This window comes from Epinephelus moara, chromosome 3, assembly GCF_006386435.1.
Source record: "Epinephelus moara isolate mb chromosome 3, YSFRI_EMoa_1.0, whole genome shotgun sequence".
Classification (NCBI taxonomy): Eukaryota; Metazoa; Chordata; class Actinopteri; order Perciformes; family Serranidae; genus Epinephelus; species Epinephelus moara.
Genome location: NC_065508.1, coordinates 12865723 through 12884812, shown reverse-complemented (window position 1 = coordinate 12884812; position 19090 = coordinate 12865723). Strand labels below are relative to the sequence as shown.

The window sequence follows — 19090 nt, the reverse complement described above, 5'->3', positions numbered from 1 at the left end:
GGTAGCGACTAAGTTATAGCTCACATTCCTGGGAATGTGTATCTTACTTGTTAAAAACATATCCAGAATGTTTCGTTCATGCATCATTAAACGTTACCTTACGTTTTTAAGTTAACTTTAATTTTGTCATCACGTCTGCCCTGAGAATGTCCACAATATCCTGATCGTATATACTTTATTTTGAAGTCACACCTTTCCCAAATCCGGTGTTTTTGCCGAATGTTACTAAAATGTCGCTTGTTTCGTTTCTCTCGCGATAACGTCCGCACCTTTTCCTTGGCAGTATATATGTGCTAAAGTCTGCTGGATTTGAGAGCCACTTTAAACGGAGGCCATGAGTTTAAAACTCACACAAGGGGCAGTTGAAGTAAGTAAGAATATCGATATAAGCGAATTGCTGTTTTTTTCCTCTCTTGCCTCGATGTCTCGTCGCTTGTATTTAACGACGTAGCTCTGCTAGCTGCAGCTGTTAGCACTGTCAGCTAATGAGGTTTGGTGCGTTTGGTGTCACAGCTGACTCTACAGAACCATAAACAGACCACACTGTTTAAAGTTTAAACCTTGCTGTTGTTTGAAGCCTAATGGTAAGTTTAGTTTGATAATGTGGGGGGATAAATGTAGGCTTTTTCCTCATTTATTAAAAACGCAGAATAGTGCATTAGTTGTGTGGTTTGACTGAAATCTTGTCATACCAATTCCTCCCACTGTCCCACACATATGGGGTCCAAATGAAAACAACAGAGCGGTCTGGTTATGTTCATAATGTTTACCTGCTAGGGGCGGCACCAAATAATTGCCACCTCATTAACCTCCAGTCAATGTTGGTCTGTAACTTTGCATTAGTGGCATGTTAATGTGATGGGACAGGATGGGGTCAGGCAGGGGATACTAACAAGTCCATCTGTGTTATTGTCTAGGCCCTGTTCAGAGGTGAAGAGGTGAACAATCCTGTGCTGCAGGTGCTGGTAAGTAAATTTAGGATTCCCCTTTGACCAACCAATACAGCTATATTGTATTTAAATGTTCCCATCTATTAATCAAAGTCCGAAAGTTATAAATTAAGTTATCTATAAACAATGTGCCCCTACTTCTACCAGTGCAAAGCCCTGCAGCGCCAAGAGATGAGACTCACTCAGCTGATCCTGAATATTTCTCACAAACCAGTTCAGTGTTCTGCCCCAGAATCAGAGTCAACCAAATTATAACACATCAGACTCAAACATGCACACAAAGATAAATTCAATCTTTTGTGGCCATAAAACAACAGTACACTGAGGCAACTGATGTGATGTGAACTTCTGTAGAGACAGAGCTGCACTTCCTCACACAGTGGCCAAAACTGAAATCTTCCTGAAGGAGTTTCAATTTCAGACCCACACCCACAGTTTGAAGGTGGTTTCAATAATGAAACACTACAGATTTATCTCCCTGCATTTCCTGTCTTTCTCTGGGCGTTTGCTCTTAAATAGATAATATGTAAAATAAAAAAAAATATAAGATGACTGTACAAAGAGTATTAGTATTGTTATTGTTAATATTACCTTTATCATTGTCCTGTGTACATGGGGTGGTTTGATTAATTAGCATGATGATCCTTAGACTTTAAACCTGGTGTTGTTTTGCTAATAAAATCCTTCCTTCCCTCTGTGTCTGTCAGAACATGCGTCAGATCATAAATGGCGATGCACCTCCCAGGTACCGGCTTATGATGAGTGATGGTCGGCACACTCTGTCTTGTGAGTATCTTGGAATAGCCAGAAAACTGTGGGTTCAGTCTGACAAAGATGACTGACAAATATGTTAAAAAAAGTATTTCACCACTGGAAAGATGGTCTTTTCATAAAATGAGGCTGTCCATGCAGTAGAAAGACACAAATACTCTTGAAATTGGTGCCACATGACCAGAGAAAACAGAGAAAAAGGACTGTGGCATTTGCTTCTACTCAAGAAGTAGAATACTTACAACCACCAGAATGCATAGCTCCCTACCGGACCAATAAATACTCCCGCTTGTAGGTGACATAATGTGAACTTGTCTGTTTGACACAATGGCAGCCAGCCAGTAATAAACAAGCTTGTGTATAAGTTAAACTGTAAGCTAAAACATCTGTCTGAAAACATTTAAGGCAAAAAATAGGCAATGCAGAATCATGGTTTATACTTCATGGCTGCTTAGTTTTACCGTTTGATTTCAGTTTTCAGCCCCCAGTTTCACTATGCAGGAAACAGGAAAGTGTCCACTTCCTGTTCATTAGCTTGCGCTGTTACAGCTAAACAGGGCACTGAAATATGTTTCTGAGGACATTTTTGGCAAGAAGTAGGCAACACAGTAACAGAGTTTTAGTTTATGTTCCATGAGCACCGCCTAGTCTTACTGTTTGATCAGTGTTTGGTCTAAGTTTGAACAAGAGATAGAGAGTGTGTCTGTCCAGTCTGTAATCTGAGCAACAGCCCGAGAGCCAGTGAAACTTCCCTCCCAGCAAGCAGGGGGATCTGGGTGCTGCCAGTAAGATGGAGGGAAGTTTACTACAGTTCATTTACACACACTACCCACATTGTTATGATACAAAGCTCATTGAAAATTGGCGAAGTATCCCATTTAATCCAACAAGGGTAATATTATGAAGTACAAAAGCAGTGTTGAGCAACTTTGCACCTCAGAATATAACTAAGTAGCAGTGATGGATAAATCTGTTGACTTTTTTTTTTTTTAGATGTACATGAATATATTTGTATGTGTTTGTGTATGCAGCCTTCCTACTGGCCACACAGTTAAACAATCTCCCAGAAGAGAACCTCCTGGTACCTAACTGTCTGTGCATGATAAAGAAAACCATCACCAACACGCTGTCAGATGGCAGGTACATGTTTTCATTTGCATGTCCTTCCTTCCTTCCCCCTTCTCTCTGTTTGTTTGCTGCATGTAATCCCCTTATTTTAAATTTCCCTCAGGCATGTGGTGATTGTGTTGGACATGGAAATATTGCAGTCGGCCGAGGAAACTGGAGGGAAGATTGGAAATCCCACTCCATATAATACAGATGGTACGGTTATTTTAAAATGCACATACATGAAGTTATGAACCATAATAAACAGCTTCTGCAGGTCCCTTATGGCGTTTGTTCAACTTGCAGCCGGTAAGATGTCATCGTCACAGAAAATGGACTCGGGTACCTCTGTCCCGGCGTCCCCTCCGTCTGCGGCAGTACCTGGACCCTCCTATGCAAACACCAGCAGTGAGTGTCATATCAAAGATTTTCTATATGATTTCATGCTTCTGTGTGTATAATTATCTTGTCCTCTCAGGCGTTACATATAAATGCTGTCACAATTATCAGTGTAGTTTTATTTCTGGTACTTCCGTCTTAGCAGTTTTTCCCACCAGAATCTCTGCAACATGCTTGTGTGTTGATCCTTGTTTATCCGTCACTTACATAGCAGAAATAGCTTTTCGTGCTGCTGACTTCTCATGCTCAGCAGCAGTAACTAAAGACAAATGTGATTAGCGTGAGCAGTTTCATACTTGGCAGCGAAGGAGAGGTAAATTCTGAGCATATTCTAGTTTTCCCAAACTAGAGCACAAATAGCAGGAAGTCTCCACTTTTTTATGAGAATATTCCACAGCCAGCAAATTGGATGAATGAAACTTATCTGTCAAGCACACACTTATTAATTACTACACTGACATTCAAGATAGCAGGAATACACAACAGAAGAACGCTTGCTTTCCATGTATGAGTGAGCAGCATGAGGCTGATGCGGATTAAATATAACGCGAGAAGATGCAGAGTTTGGTGTAGCTATCAGAGTTATTTAGGTTTAAAAAAAAAAATCTCTATTCTGTGTTTTTAAGCCAGCTGCAGAAATGGAGTATTGACAGTGGTAGCAAAAATATATGTGGATGCATTCCCAAGCCACTGCATGCAAAGCAGAGACATCTGAATAAATCATTTTTAAACACAACAAAACAATGCACCCAGAGGCCCTCGAGCCCTCTGTTCATGGATATTACATGTCATATGGATTGATACTACTCATTTGCTGTGCAGATTGGAGTAATTAAATACGTCACTTATATAAACAAGTTCTAATTTCCTCATTTAGCAAAGTTAAAGTATTGAGCGTTGGGGCTTTGCTCAACCTGAATGCAGTCGTGTTGAATAGGAGTCATGGAGGGTGTTCTTTATTCTGCAGTCATGCAGAAGAGCTCTTGAGATGTGGTGCTTATAGAGGCTCAAACCATATTTGTGGTTAATAATATGAAGTCAAGGAAGCAAGCAGAGATCATTTTAAGAAATAACTAATTCATCATCATAAGCCTCTCAGTTAAATGACAAATTATTGTCTGTATTGTGAACAGCTCCCTGCTTCTCTGACTTCATTCTTCCAGGCAAGGCAGCTTTATTTGTATAGCACATTTCACACACTAGTACTTTATAGAGCAATAAAATGTAAAACATGATAAAGGATACAGATTTATTATAAAAGAATAAAGAGAAGAGAAATATATGAATTAATTACTAAATGATTTACATTAAAAAAAACCATTTAAAAATAGCATAGGTGCAGACAAGGTGCAGTTTTACATCTCAACATAATAGTAATAATTCAACAGTCATTATCAGGTGTATTACACTGTGGCAGGAACTGAATGACAGCTTCAGCATTACAGACAATTTTAGGAGTTAGATTGCTGTTACTTTTGGCCTAGTTATTTTAGAGAGTATCTGAATAATTTGACAAGCTCTCACCAACAGAGGGAGCCATGTACCCTTTGAGGAAATGGTGCTGATGAATGATTTGCAGTCCTCTCACTGGCTTCTCTCCTCAGTACTGTTGTTCTGCGGCCATAATTTGGGACCAACAGAGTCTTTGTTGTTCAGTTTCAATCTCATTTACCATACCACTCTTAAACCAGCACTATGGACTGAAAGTAAGTCCTGGTTTTCAGTCCTTTGATATTCATAGGACTTCTGTGTTCAAAGGCTGTATTCTGAGCGTGAGTTAAGAACCAGATGAAACGGGATCACGAGGCACAGCGTGGTTTTCAACCAGCTGAAGGTAGCCTCAGCAGATGCCAAATTAATAGAAGACTGCGGCTCCTTTGGCTCAAGCCCCTGTTTTCATAGTATGCACTTTTATCATATTTACTGCTCAACTAACAGAGCAGGAAACTATCTTGTCGCCCAGTGGCCACTGTGGCAGGTGGAGTCCATAATTTACACCTTTCACTGTTTTACCACCAACCAGTTTTTTATAGCAGAATAGGACCTCCAAATGATGGTTGGTTTTCTGCCAAAATGGCTGGTGCCATGTATCATGCCTAAAGTAGACTGTGTTTTATTGGCTCGTCTTTTATTAGCTTAGTCTCTGTTTCACTCACTTGTTTTATACCACCAACTGCTCTCAGCGTCGACATTGATTTTGTTATGTGGCAGAAACATACCCAATAGTCCTCCTCAGTGGAGGATGTAGGCATGTGGGTGGATAATGAGTGCTTGGTATATATTGTGTGTTTGTGCCTGTGTAGGTGTGTGTGTGTGTGTGTGTGTGTGTGTGTTGTGACTGAGGGAGCTTGTGTGGGCCGATGGCTCCTCCAGTTCATGGCTTCATGAATATTGTGTTGTGGACTGAATCCCCTTGTAGCGATATACAGATGGGAGGGAGAGAGAGAGAGAGAGAGTCAACTAATTTGACTCAGCAAAGATAAGACTCTGCATTAAGTAGTTCATCAGACTCCTTCCTCGTTATATCCTTTGAATCATTTTACCTCAGAGATCTGGCCAGATAGAGAAAACCTGCTGCCCTATTTAATTGTTCTGTTGATAAACTGGTCCTGCATCCCTCTTTAGAGCCAACAACAAACCTCGTGCATAACATCTCGGAGTGTTTTCTCTCACTGAATATGTGTGATTACTTCTCAGTGTTTTCGTAAATTGCGTTTTCAAAAGGTCGATAAATTTGTGTGCATTCACGTGATTATTAAATGCAACAAATTAAGTGTTTCCAATGAGCTGTGGGCGATGTAATGACTGAGTAGGCTGCTGTTTTATTAGAGGGTCTGGGTTTAAGCTGCTGTGAAGACTTTATAGTCCTTCAGCAACACAGAGACTCTTGCTCGTATCACAGCTCCTCCCAGCAGGGATGCAAGAGAGAGCTTAGACGCGAGGAAGAGATGCAAAGACGGAGGAACTGTATTTACCATACAGGACATCCTCGCTCACTTCAGGGTCATTTTTAAGAGACGGCTACTTCTTAGGATGCAGAGCATCTCAACTGCCTGATGCCTGCCTCAATAGCAATTACAGATCTATTGCTGCGTCAGAGCATGATAGAAATGACACAGATATAATGTTTTTATTACTGAAACAATAGAATGAGATGGAGAATGAGGCTGCAGGTACAGTAAGTCTGTTCCATTCAGGCTCAGGCTGGATATTACAGGACAAATAACTGCATCAGTGCAGCTCGTTAAGAAAACATTTTTCCTGAATGAGCCAAGATACACTTGGAGCAGAAAAAAAGAAAAGAAAAGTGTTTGGCTGATGAAGGAAATGCAGTTTTTATGATTAATTTGTGATTCAGATTAAACACGCATCTAAGAATTTTAAATTCCTGGATCAACACGAAAAATGTTAAAGCTGCTGTTGGTGCTATTTGTTCTGCAGTATTGCAGTCATGCTATAATATATTAATATTATAGTATTGCAGTTTCTTAAACAGTCAGTTTGTGCGTTCCTTTATTTTTCCATCAGATAAGCTGACCAGTCACTGATTTTGATTAAAACAGTGTTTCTGTCCAGCAAGAAACTTTCTCATAGGTGCACCTGTGATTCCTCAGCCCTCGTCCTCTCCGAGACATATCATCCTTGATGATGGCAGACCTTGATCAATTTCACAGGTCACAGGCCAGAGGACGGAGGAGCGAGGACAGGAGAAAGTGTAATTAGCTGAATGGAAAGCACCCTATCAGCTCCAGGCGTCCTGCTCTGTGCTGTAGTGAAGCCTGACCTCTGACATCCTTGGAGTGGGAGGATGTGGTCAGAGAATATTCTTACCTCTGGTGTCAGCATAGTTTGAAGGAATAATTTTGAATGTTTTTAGCATCTGTTAATGTTTTGAGCACGCCTTGTAAGCTCTGCCAGTCAAAGCGACTCTCAATTAGAAACGTTAAAATTTTCAACATAATTTTAATATTCTGAACTGTATAAAAGAAAAAGAAAAAAGGCAACTAGTCCTCGGCAAGCATTAGGTGTAGAGCCAAAGGTCATGACACAGTAGTCACTGTCAGTTCTGTGTTCCCATTTAAATATTCATCAGTAGCAACCCTTGAAATAGACTACCTTCAAACTGCTTCGCAGATGATATTTAAATTCCAAAAAGAGATCTGCACTCGCTGAAGTGCAGTTAAAAAAAAAAAAATTCATTATTCATCACTAACCATTCTCTGCAGGTTCCCTTTGTCCTCACAACTCTTTCCCTCTTCTCCTCTCTCTCATAAACACACACACACACTCACAGTTTTTTTCACACTGGCTTTCCTATTCACTTTCTCTATTTATTTCCTTTTTCTTGTCTATATATTTCTCATTTTCTCTCTTCCCATAGTATCCTCACCAACCAGGCACTCTTCACAAACGGGCTGTTGAATACGTTGGTGGCATACATATTAGGACTCTGTACTGATCTTAATCACAAAAAATGAGGATCCTTGACAAACCTCTATGCCCCTCTCTTTGCTCTGCTCATCACCCATCCACACCTATCATCTCTTCTCTTCTTTCACTACCAGCTTCTTCCCTCTGAACACTCCATCCGGATTGCGTGTGTATGAATATTGATGTTAATTACCCCTCGCCTGAAAATAGCTGTTCAATCTGTGATTTCCCTAAGGAATTTGCTCATGACACACACACACACACACACACACACAATTGTGCACACACGCAAAGGAAGGTATCACAGAGGTGAGTATTTGTTGTGCTCCGGAACAGGAGCTTATATCAGGGGAGTGGTCTCGGTGGAATTGGATCTTTTTATCCCTGACAATTCTTCCCTCAAATGCTTTTCCTCAATATGGCTCATCATTCATGCCAAAATGAGGCATTGCGTAAAATATATTGTGACGACAGCCGAGTATTTAGTCTGAATCACTGCTGATGGGGCTGATGCAACTTTTTACTGTGGGAGGTGAGAATAGCACCTTGTGGCTCTGTGGGCCGGCCCGAACTGCTCAAGTTTTCTGGCATTGTCATTTGTAAAAGAAATTTAAAAGCTGATCAGTTGTTTTTGAAACAGAGGGAACTTACTATTAACTTTTTCAGTTGTCGTGGTGTTGGTTTAGGTCTGTGCTGAGTGAGAGCACCAGTAATTCAGTATAAAAAACCCCACAGCTCACTATGTAATAGAACAAATCAGCTTGATTGATTAGACAATAGGTTCATTATTACACAACATGATTAATTATGAGGGGTCTGTGAGAAATAACCTAAGGCTTCCTCAACCATTCATGCCAGTATTTATCTACTGCCTGTTTAAAATGATCATTACCTTTTAGAATAAGTGTGACACCCTCCAAACTCTGTCGTCCACTCCAACTCAAACTAAATATAAAACAGTCACACTTCATTAATATGGTTAAGACTAGTATTTACAAATGTATGTCTTGTGTTTTGACTGATATTCTGATAACTAATCCTAATTATTCTTTGTCCTGTGACTGAAAGGCATAAGTACAGTAATTATGACATTAATTATTGATTGGCAGTCTTACTCTCGAAGAAAAACACTGTTTCATTCATTGGCACAAACTGATGTTAACAGGGAAATGAGTAACTCTACGGGGAGATCTGTGGGGGGAGTTTTAATGTTCTCCGGCACTTTATCATTTTGGCAGCTGCTCACATGATCAGATAACAGTACTACCACTAATGTTTTATAATCGCTGGAAGTTTTTTTTAAGTGTTTAATTAAGTTTGTACTGCCTGATGGCAAATTGGTAGGTCATCAGTACCAGCAAATGAGTTTGTCACCTCAACTAGTGTTCTTAATAAGTTTTGCATGTACTTATGTCTCACAGTGTGTGGAACTTTTATAGTCAATGAAGAACAGTATATAAATGCTGCTTTTGACATATTGGTAACTAAATAAACGTAATTTATCCATATGTTAATTTAAAGGGGAACTCCACAGATTTTACACAGTTTGTTTATTTATTCAGTGTTAGTGAATATGTGGGAAAAGTTTGTGGCTTGAGAGGGAGCTCCATGAAATCTGATAAAAGTGAGTCACTTGAGTCGACGTCTGACAGTGCCGAAGACTACAAGTTTGAAAGTTAAAAAAAATATATATATCTGCAGTCATGAAGGTAGGATGAAGTGGCCCGCTCTTTGTCTCTGCTTAAAGCTAGCAGCTTGAGGCTACATTAGCCGTTACTAGCATAATAAACCCAGTCTGAAGGCCTTTGCACGCTGAGTTCATTATTTTTTTCAGATCACTTTTTTAATCCGTCATCTGACAAAATCGTTATGCACAGAGACCTTGCACCCTGAGCCTGATGCGTTTTATTGTTCTATTCATTGCGAAAATTCACAATATGTGACAAAATGAAAAGACACCTTTCCTCCTTTCCTCCACTGGAGTTACCTCTCTGGCTGTCACCACTCCCTCCCTGTCTCGCATTAGGCACCACTAGGGGGGGCGGACTCCGGGGTTTTTTCGGACCTAATTGTATTGCGGAGTTTTTCACAGCGACGACCAGATCTTTGCTCTCAAACCACAAAAAAATGTGATGGCACAACAGTCTCCTTCAGTACATTACTCTGTGCTTTTGATTTTCACATTGGCTAGTCATCCTGTTTAATTTGTCTTCTGATTAAATCGGAACCGTTGAAACAAGTTGTGGGAAGCCTCTGCAAGTAATTGGTTGCTGGCAGACACTCTGTGCTGCAATAAAATGGTTAATCAGCAGTGCCGTGCACTGTAGAGCCGATGCGCTGCTGGTTCTGCCGGCCTGAATAGAATATAATGTCTATAGCCTTACTGTAGTGTACAGCCTTACAGACTGAGCTGAGTAGTGATGCGCGGGTCGACCCGTAACCCGCGGAACCCACAAATGGACCTGCGGGTCGGGCAGCAGTGATCGTCTGTTAAATCGGTCTGTAAATGATATTTTGACATTATTGGCTATTACTGTCATGGCATCCGAAGGTACTGATGCGTTGAGCAGGTGACAGTCCGCGGTCGTTTTCAAAACACACTTGTGTCACGCACTCCAAAAGAAACTTGTTGAAACTTTAAACAATAATTTATTGTACAAAACGGGGGAAACAAACGTTGACAAAAACGGTTCCATAATTCATATTAAATTCAAAAGATAACGAAAAAACAGCTACAAGTTAGAGGGAATAGTGATAAAGTGGTAAAACTTGGCATTGATCCACAGCCTCAGACGGATGCGCTCAAGCGTGCCGTGCGCACAAGCTCAGTTGGTAGGCTATACTATATTTTCACATTTTTAACAATGCAATTTAAAAGTTTTAATTTTTATTGATAACCTACATTTACCAACAACCAAAAGACTACATTTAGCACCAAAAAAAAGGAAGAAAAAGTAAATAAAAAAACGAATATCGAATACCAAATTTTCATAACGAATACCTACCCATTGANTTTTATTGATAACCTACATTTACCAACAACAAAAAGACTACATTTAGCACCAAAAAAAAGGAAAAAAAAGAAAAAGTAAATAAAAAAACGAATATCGAATACCAAATTTTCATAACGAATACCTACCCATTGAAATTAATATTCGAATATCCGAATATTTGGGTACAGCCCTAGGCACCACAGCTGCATGATGGGGTGGAGCTGTCCGCCTTCTCTATCTCCACATTCTGTGTGCGGTCTACATCCTCCTCCTCCTCCTCATCCTCATCCTCCTCATCATCATCATCATCCACCTGAATATTACTATCTGACCTGATGAAAGTGACCTGTATGAGTTATGAAATGATTCTGTGCGAGGCATTCCTCTTTCTTGTCACGGCTGTGTCCCACTGCCACATTTTCCTCACTGATTCTTGGTCAGACGTCTCTAAAGGCTTCTGACGGATGCAAAAATCGCAGAAAATTGAACGTGTTTTGAAAAGTTTAATGATGGACGAACGTTTCAGAGTCAGTGTGCAAATATGATTGATACAAGGTGAGGTCATATTTATTTTTAGACATGCAACAACTCAGGTGAAAAAAATGGACCCTGTGCAAAGTCCTTGTGATTGAACTTTCGACAGTTGAGTTGCATTTTGGGTAATGCAGGTGCCCATGGATGGATTACTGAACAGGCCTTACTCATATTTACACATACCGACCAGCAGGAAACTCCAAATTGCCATTATATACTACTATAAGAGATATAAACGACTATAAAGAGATGCAAAACAGTTGCAAAAAGACACAAAGAGACTCACAAAGACTATGAAAAGGTGCAAAACAACCACAAGACGACATAAAATGACTATAAAGAGACTCAAAATGACCATCAAGAGACACAAACATCTACAAAAAGACACAAAATGATTACAAAGACACAAAAACACAAGAGGTAAGACACAAAACGACAACGGAAAGAGGCTAAGCAACTATAAAGGCCGTGTTTCTTGCTCCTATGTAAGAGAGGTGGTGGGGCCTTTTGCATGTCTTAGCCCATCGTCTCATAATCTGCCTATGTAGTCGCCAAGTTTTGACAAGAAAGAGCAATGTGCGGAATGAAAAAGGCAGTATTTCTGTTTCTGCTGCATCAGTTTCTACAGTCTGTCGATTACTCTTCTAATTGTTAAATTTTCTGATAAATTAGAAAAAATTGCACGAATGATTGAGTGCAGTACTAACAATTTGGTACTCTGACCTCTTCTCATAAAAAAGGATACTGCTGTACCTATACTAACACAGGTGGTTTCATTGTAACACTGCAGGGCACAATCATTTCATGACTGATTATTCTGTTAATCTTTTAATGATTTATTTTTGAGCAAATTGTCGTGGATGTCAGAAAACATTGAAAAATGCGTTTCAGAATTCTCCAGAGCTTAAAGGGATAGTGCACCCAAAAATGAAAATTCAGCCATTATCTACTCACCCATATGCCGATGGAGGCCCTGGTGAAGTTTTCCTCACATCCCTTGCGGAGATCGGCGCGGGGAGCAGCTAGCACACCTAATGGCTGACGGCGCCCCAGACTAACGTCCAAGAACACAAAATTGAAACCACAAATTATCTCCAACATGCTCACCCGTAGTGATCCAAGTGTGCTGAAGCCGCGACATAAAAAGTTGTGTTGAAAAACATCATATGAACTCTGTTTTTAGCCTCACTGTAGCCTGTAGCTCTGACTGCTTCTCTGTGCTCTGCGTTCACGTGTGCGCGCTCAGGGTGATCGGTCTCTGAAGAGCAGCAGTCTCGTCAGTACTGATGTCCAGATTCTCAAGTGCAGGCATCGCCAATTCCCAGTCTGAGCAGCAAAGACTTTCCTCATCTGTTGGCATTGCTTTGCATTTGAAACAACTACACCACCAGGTTTCCAGTGCTCGACTCCGGTATTCTGCGGCTGGCTGAGGCTCATGAGCTGCGGCGGCTGCTTCGTCCAGTAGCCTGAGTTCCGCGTCCGTATACTCGGGCTCAAACAAATACAGCTCAACAAAGAAATGCTGCTCCTCCTCAATTTCAAAGTCTTCAGACATGTTGGGCTGTCCTTTGCTAAAAGACCGTAGTGCAATTATCTTTTAGCTCTGTGGTTACTGCTGTCTCTCCCTGCGGTGCACGTGTCACATGATGTAAATACGGGTGAGCAAAGCTCATGCTTTCGCTGGTCTCGCGCAAGCACGCACACGTGAGCGCGGAGCACAGAGAAGCAGTTAGAGCTACAGGCTACAGTGAGGCTAAAAACAGAGTTCATATGACGTTTTTCAAAACAACTTTTTATGTCAGGGGGCGCCGTCTGCCATTAGGTGTGCTAGCCGTTCCCCCCGCAGATCTCCGCAAGGGATGTGAGGACTCTAAAACTTCACCAGGGCCTCCGTCAGCATATGGGTGAGTAGATAATGGCTGAATTTTCATTTTTGGGTGCACTATCCCTTTAAGGCAACGTCTTCACATTGCTTATTTTGCTTGACAAATCGTCCAAAAGCCAAAGGGATTTCATTTATGAATTTTTCAGTGAAATGATACAGTGAAATAAATCAGTAAATGGACTAATTTTTCATTAATATGAAATTGCCATCTTGTAAAATTGGAGTACTCCTATACAGTAAGTATCTCACTTTGTTTTCCTGCAGCCTTCTCTCCTCCCCAAGGCCGAGGAAGAGGTTTTGTGGGAAAGTCGCCCATGAAGGCTTCACCAATGAACGTTTCACCCATGAAGGCTTCACCAATGAACGTTTCACCCATGAAGGCTTCACCAATGACTGTTTCACCCATGAAAGCGTCGCCCACAAAGTTTTCACCCATGAAGGCTTCACCAATGAATGTTTCACCCATGAAGGCTTCACCAATGAATGTTTCACCCATGAAAGCTTCACCCATGAAAGGCACACCCACAAAGTTTTCACCCATGAAGGCTAGTACCAGCACTCCTCCAGGCCCTTCAACAAGAGTGACTCCTATTGCAAACCTCAACCCCTACATAAGCAAGTAAGTTTAAGTCTGTTACTCTGTTTCTTCATGTGCCTGCTTTCACATACATGTATGGAAACTGTAAAAACATAACTTAGATTCTGTAGTAGATAGATATAAAACACAGCATCTGACTTAAATGTGTTTCCTGCTAAATTCCAAGCAAATGCTGTTTTCCCCCCTCTGCTCGTTCATCAGCTAAACTATTTCCTCTCACGCTGTGACTCTACTTCCCTGTTTGCTGCCATTTCAGAGTAGCACTTTGGGGCATGTTTGGAAGTGTGTGTATATGTGCTTGTGCATGCATTCAGTACTTTTAAATCAATGCCCGTGTGTGTGTGTGTGTGTGTGTGTGTGTGTGTGTGTGTGTGTGTGTGTGTGTGTGTCCGTGTGCATGTTAGTCAGCCCATCTGCATGGAAATGAAATGAAATGACCGATCTTGCCTCAGAAACGGACACTTTAACGGCAGGTACTGCTGGGTCTTTATGGTCTGCTGCTGAGGTTTTGATTCTGTTATTTGGCCTGGTGGGGATTTGGCCAGCCTCGTTTTTTCCCCCCTTCATTCCCTCTCACAATTTCTTTACCCCCTCCAGGGTTCAATTTTACTGCAGTTTTTTTTCCCTCTCGCTTCTTATCGTTTCATTTGGCTTAAGTCTCTGTCTCTGACCTTAAAGTTGGCCACAAAAAGACAAGTGCACGGTACAGCAAGATGTAGTTGTCCAGATTGGAGTGAAGGTACCCTGTCAACTCTCTCCCCATGTATGGGCTCTGATAACGTGGCCCTGTTTGAAATTGCAAGCTGTAAAGATAACTGTGCCTCTAGGTGTTGTAATAAACTGATGACTGTTCTAACTTTGAAGTTGGGGAGTACCTACAGTGAGTAAAATAGATGACTTCAGCAGCTGTGGTTCTTGTACGTATGTTTGCGTGAAATGGAAAGTGCGGCTGTGTGTGACACAAAGTGTTACATACAGTAGATTATATAGGGATGTTGCTGTGTATGTTCACATGGTCTTTCATGGGCGTTTGCATGGCTGTCTCATCCCATTCTGCTGGTGTTAAGTAATAGCATCTAGAGCAGACTATAATTGGCTTTTGGCTGCCATAAACCTTGGTGTAGCAGTCTTATCCATACTGAGCAGGGAATGGGGTTCACTCTGGGCCAGCAGCTGCTCTCATGATAGGGGATTTAATTGCAGGCAAAGTTATGGTATGAATATCCTCCACTGCACAATTATCAACGCAGTCAAAAAGCTCACTGCTGCATAAACTGCCGAGCTTGGCTGGCTGTTGTTAAAAACAGAACAAGAAGCACATTTTAAATGCATCCAGGAGTTGGCAGATGTACAACACCTAGTTCACTCTTTGAAAAGAAAGTTGCTGGATGTTTTTTTTGTCTTTCATGGAACTTTAAAAAGACTGAAAAGACACTCATCCAATTTCCTTGGGAATTGTTCTTTTGCGCAGTTGTGTTTCACGTTGGTGACTGATGTGAGCTGAGTTGGGATGCTCATTAACAAAAAAAGGAAGCTTTTCTAAAGTGTCTCTGCAGCATTCTTTTCTGTTTGTGCTGACCTTTACACTGTAACTCTTTTAGTTAAGTTGCACATAACTGTTTTGGTCAAAACTTTTGTGTAATTACTTTTTTAACAAAGGGTTTATGTTGTTGTTGATGTTAAGTGTTCTGTGTGTATTCACATTAAAGAAACTGGTTGATGGAAATAGAAAATGAAAACATGATGGAAGACATTCAAGTAAAACATTTGCAAAGCTTAGATTTAGGTCAGTGGGTATGTTTTTTTATGTCAGCAAATTAGTACTCTAATATTTTAAGGTCAATTTTAATGAAGTGTTTTTTAAAATTTAAAGCACTGGGATGTTTTCCTCCAAATCACTTGAAGCATATTGTGCAGTCAAAGGTCCAGTGTGTAGGATTTAGGGGCATCTGTTGGCAGAAATTATATAAAATACTCATAACTATGTTTTCATTATTTTATAATCACCTGAAAATACAAATGGTTGTCTTTACATTTCCTTAGAATGAACCATTTATACCCACATGTGGCATGGGTTCACCATATTGTTCTGCAGTAGCCCAGAACAGACGAATAAAACACTGACTCCAGACAGGGCCATTTGTGTTTTTGCATTCACCACCGTAGTTCTCCTACACGCTAAGCACACTGGATATGTTTCAGTTCTGCAAACTTACCACTAAATGCCACTGAAGCCCCGTTTCCACCAAACACTTTAAGTATGGGACCAAAAGTAACCCTTCATGGTACATAGTACCAAAACCCTAGCATTTCCACTGCAAACAGTACTCTTAAATGTGGGTGGGGTTGTTGTCACTCACTGCTCTGACAAGCACTTACTGTATTTCCTCATTACCGGTGACACAGATGGAAATCTGCGCCTCGTTTATTGTCTAAGAATAGTGGGTTTGTGCATTAAGTCCTTCTCAGGCAAGCTCAGGGGTTTAGTGTTGCTGAAGCCCACAGGAACGACACTCTGCAACACTTTTTTTTTTTTTTTTGGGAGATTTAGAAAACATGCCGCTCACATAACTCATAATTTTGAACGCTTAAAATCCACTCATTACTAAAAGTGTATGTCATATAAAAACTAAAGTAATGGTCCAAGATGTTAAAGTGAAATTTAAGGTGTGTTGATTGATTCATGTCTTCAACTCATTGAGTAACATTACAAGTTAACGTTCCACCTTAAATGTTGCCGGCAGTCAGCCCAGTGAATGTTATTTTTTCTCCAACTCCAGCTGCTGTGAGAGGCAACAAAACATCCTTTCATTTTATAGTTACAGTTTACTAATAAAACTTTCCACAATGAACAGTGGTCACATGAGCCTCAAACCAGCCACAACTCAGCCCTGAGCAGAGTGACCGTCCACTACTGACCAATCAACGGACTGCAGTGTTCACAGCTCCACCTTTTAGTACCAGATCTGTGTGCTAGGTACCCCAACAGAGGGGGGACCAAAAATGGGGACGGTACATAACGGTTCCATTGGTACCATCCACAACTTTTCACAGTGGAAACGGAAAGAAAAACGTACCGAACTGAACTGAACTGTACCATACTGCTCGATGGAAACAGAGCTTAAATCCTACACACCTTTTAGTTGTTGTTGTTTTTTTTAACATATACTTTGTAAGTACTGATTCCTTATCACAAGTGCCTACTCTGTATTTATCCCTAGGTGGACTATCAAAGCCAGAGTCACCAACAAGTCCAGTATCCGTAACTGGAGTAACTCTAGAGGAGAGGGCAAGCTCTTCTCTTTTGAGATAGTGGATGAGAGTGTGAGTAGAGGAGTCGAGAGGCCTGAATATCTGCATGTCAAACATATGTCACACATGGCTGTTTTTGGTCTTATCCGTGAAACGAATTGCTGTTTAATGGAAATGTGCTGGTCAACAGGGAGAAATCAGGATCACAGCCTTCAACAACGAAGTGGACAAGTTTTTCTCTCTAGTGGAGCAAGGCAAGGTGAGCAGATCCCACTCACCCATATCTGTCCTCACTTGAAGTGATAAGAGCTTCTCAGAAACTTGACTTAGAAATGTTGACTTTTGCACATATTTCACATCAACAGCAGCTTTGGATGCTGCAAGAATATGTTTGTACTCACATTGTTTCAAAAGGAGCTTCCACACGTTGAAGCCGATTCATTTCTTCGATGAAACTGACAACAGAAAGACTATCTAAAGGCAATAAAAAAAAAATCACCAACTAGTTGCAGAGTAAGCTTCAGTCTCAGCTTTCCATTTTGTATGCACATAACACCTCAAACAAATGTATCATAGGTAAAATAGTGCCTAATAAACCCCTCTGCAAAATCCTCTCATGCCTGCAGGAGTTCCAGCCAATGAATGAGCCGGAGGCAAGTATTAGAGGATTTTGTAGAAGGGATTTATGAAGTCTTATTTCACTGAAATATATATGTTTGAGACATATTGAGAATTTGGGTGGATATATGAAGCAGCGTATATGCTTTTGAGAACAGTGTGAGAGAACTTCTCAAATTTGATGTGTTAATATAGTTTTGCTGTTATTTTAAAGGTATACTATGCAGGATTCACGCTTGTTTGGCGTTTCACCTCGCTATATTTGTGTTTTTGCGGCGCTGTGTCTCTTGGATGCCTGCTGCTTATGGTCTGGCAACTGGCTGCTGCCCTGACCCCACCTAAGAGCTGTGGGGGTACAATTCCGTAAATGTCCTGAGAATAGAAAATAAGAAAATACAGGCAGAGGGCAGCGCCTCTGCAAAAATACTCCCCTACACACTTCTAGTGGGTCATAAGTGATGATTGAGAGGGATTACTTCTGTGTGAGTCTGCATTGTTTTTCAGAAAAATCCTGCATAGTATATCTTCAAAGTTATCTTCATTGTATCAGAAATGGCTCCCAGTCTTACAGGCTGTGTTCTCCATGGAGGATTCGCTTTAAAGTTTACTGGCATAAGTAATTGATACAGAGATTATCATTTTTATGGGTCACTGTAATCACTTCTCCTCTCCATACTGGGAGACAAGCAATTACTAGTGGCAACTACACTCAAAGAAATGGGGAGAAAAAAAAATCCACAGTCTTTATTCTGTACTACAATGCAGTCGAAAGTTTGGTCAAAGTGGATATAAGGGTTCAGTAATTTGCCTACTGAAGTAGGTATCTTCATCCTGGTAGTCTCATGCAGGTTTTCAGGGTTTCTGCAGGTTCTTAAAAGGCATTGAAATCACAAAAATAAAGCCTTAAGTGGTATTAAAATGTCTTAAATCAGTCTTTCAAAAGTCTTTAAAATGCTGAGACATTGGAAATAGAATTTATGATGATTTTTTTCTGACGTTGCATTGCAAAATCAATCTCAAAATAAATTGCAACATCATTTTTTTTAAAATAATGATTTACCCAGTTGCCTCACATTGAAGTCATGCAGATCAGGATGGTGGAACCAACAACACCAATATGTATTTTGTTTCCAGCTGGAATGCTCAGAGCAGAGGTTTCACCGTCTGATAGCTAGTTATTCTTCTCTGGACGACATGAGGAAGTGCAAATTCAACAAAAATTGGCCATTTAACCAAGATTTTGTGGCATTGCTGAAACTGGTACAATGCAATGCTCATGAGGCTCAGTGTATTTTATGCATGAGGTTTTTCAAACTTGGCATGAGGGGAATCAAGGCAGTTAAATCCTATATGCAGAGTGAGAGACACAATCACCAAGAAAACTCTCAAACAAACACCAGGTATTTCCCAGTTCTATTCTACCCACGTCTCTGCCACATCTCCACCCCCATCACCAATACCAGCGCCAGGGTTAGCAGCAGCAAATCTCTGAACAACATTCAGGTGAACGCCTACACAGAAAGCAGAGGTACTGTGTTTTCTAAACATGGTG

General features: G+C 40.7%; 1 protein-coding gene across 5 annotated transcripts in view; it reads left to right on the top strand.

Moving 5' to 3' along the window:
• The window catches only part of LOC126387732 (replication protein A 70 kDa DNA-binding subunit-like), an 89546-nt gene that overhangs the window by 31269 nt on the left and 39187 nt on the right, over nt 1–19090 (top strand). The window contains exons 1-11 of one of the 5 annotated variants that reach the window (XM_050040370.1): nt 227–367; nt 918–965; nt 1658–1736; nt 2753–2861; nt 2953–3044; nt 3135–3236; nt 13335–13420; nt 13451–13510; nt 13541–13689; nt 16890–16992; nt 17111–17179. In XM_050040370.1, the coding sequence (XP_049896327.1) occupies nt 335–367; nt 918–965; nt 1658–1736; nt 2753–2861; nt 2953–3044; nt 3135–3236; nt 13335–13420; nt 13451–13510; nt 13541–13689; nt 16890–16992; nt 17111–17179 (930 nt within the window). In that variant the 5' untranslated portion in view covers nt 227–334. Of the gene's footprint in view, nt 1–226; nt 368–917; nt 966–1657; nt 1737–2752; nt 2862–2952; nt 3045–3134; nt 3237–13334; nt 13690–16889; nt 16993–17110; nt 17180–19090 lie in introns of those variants that run through there. The other 4 variants (XM_050040368.1, XM_050040369.1, XM_050040367.1 and 1 more) reach the window with 4 other exon arrangements.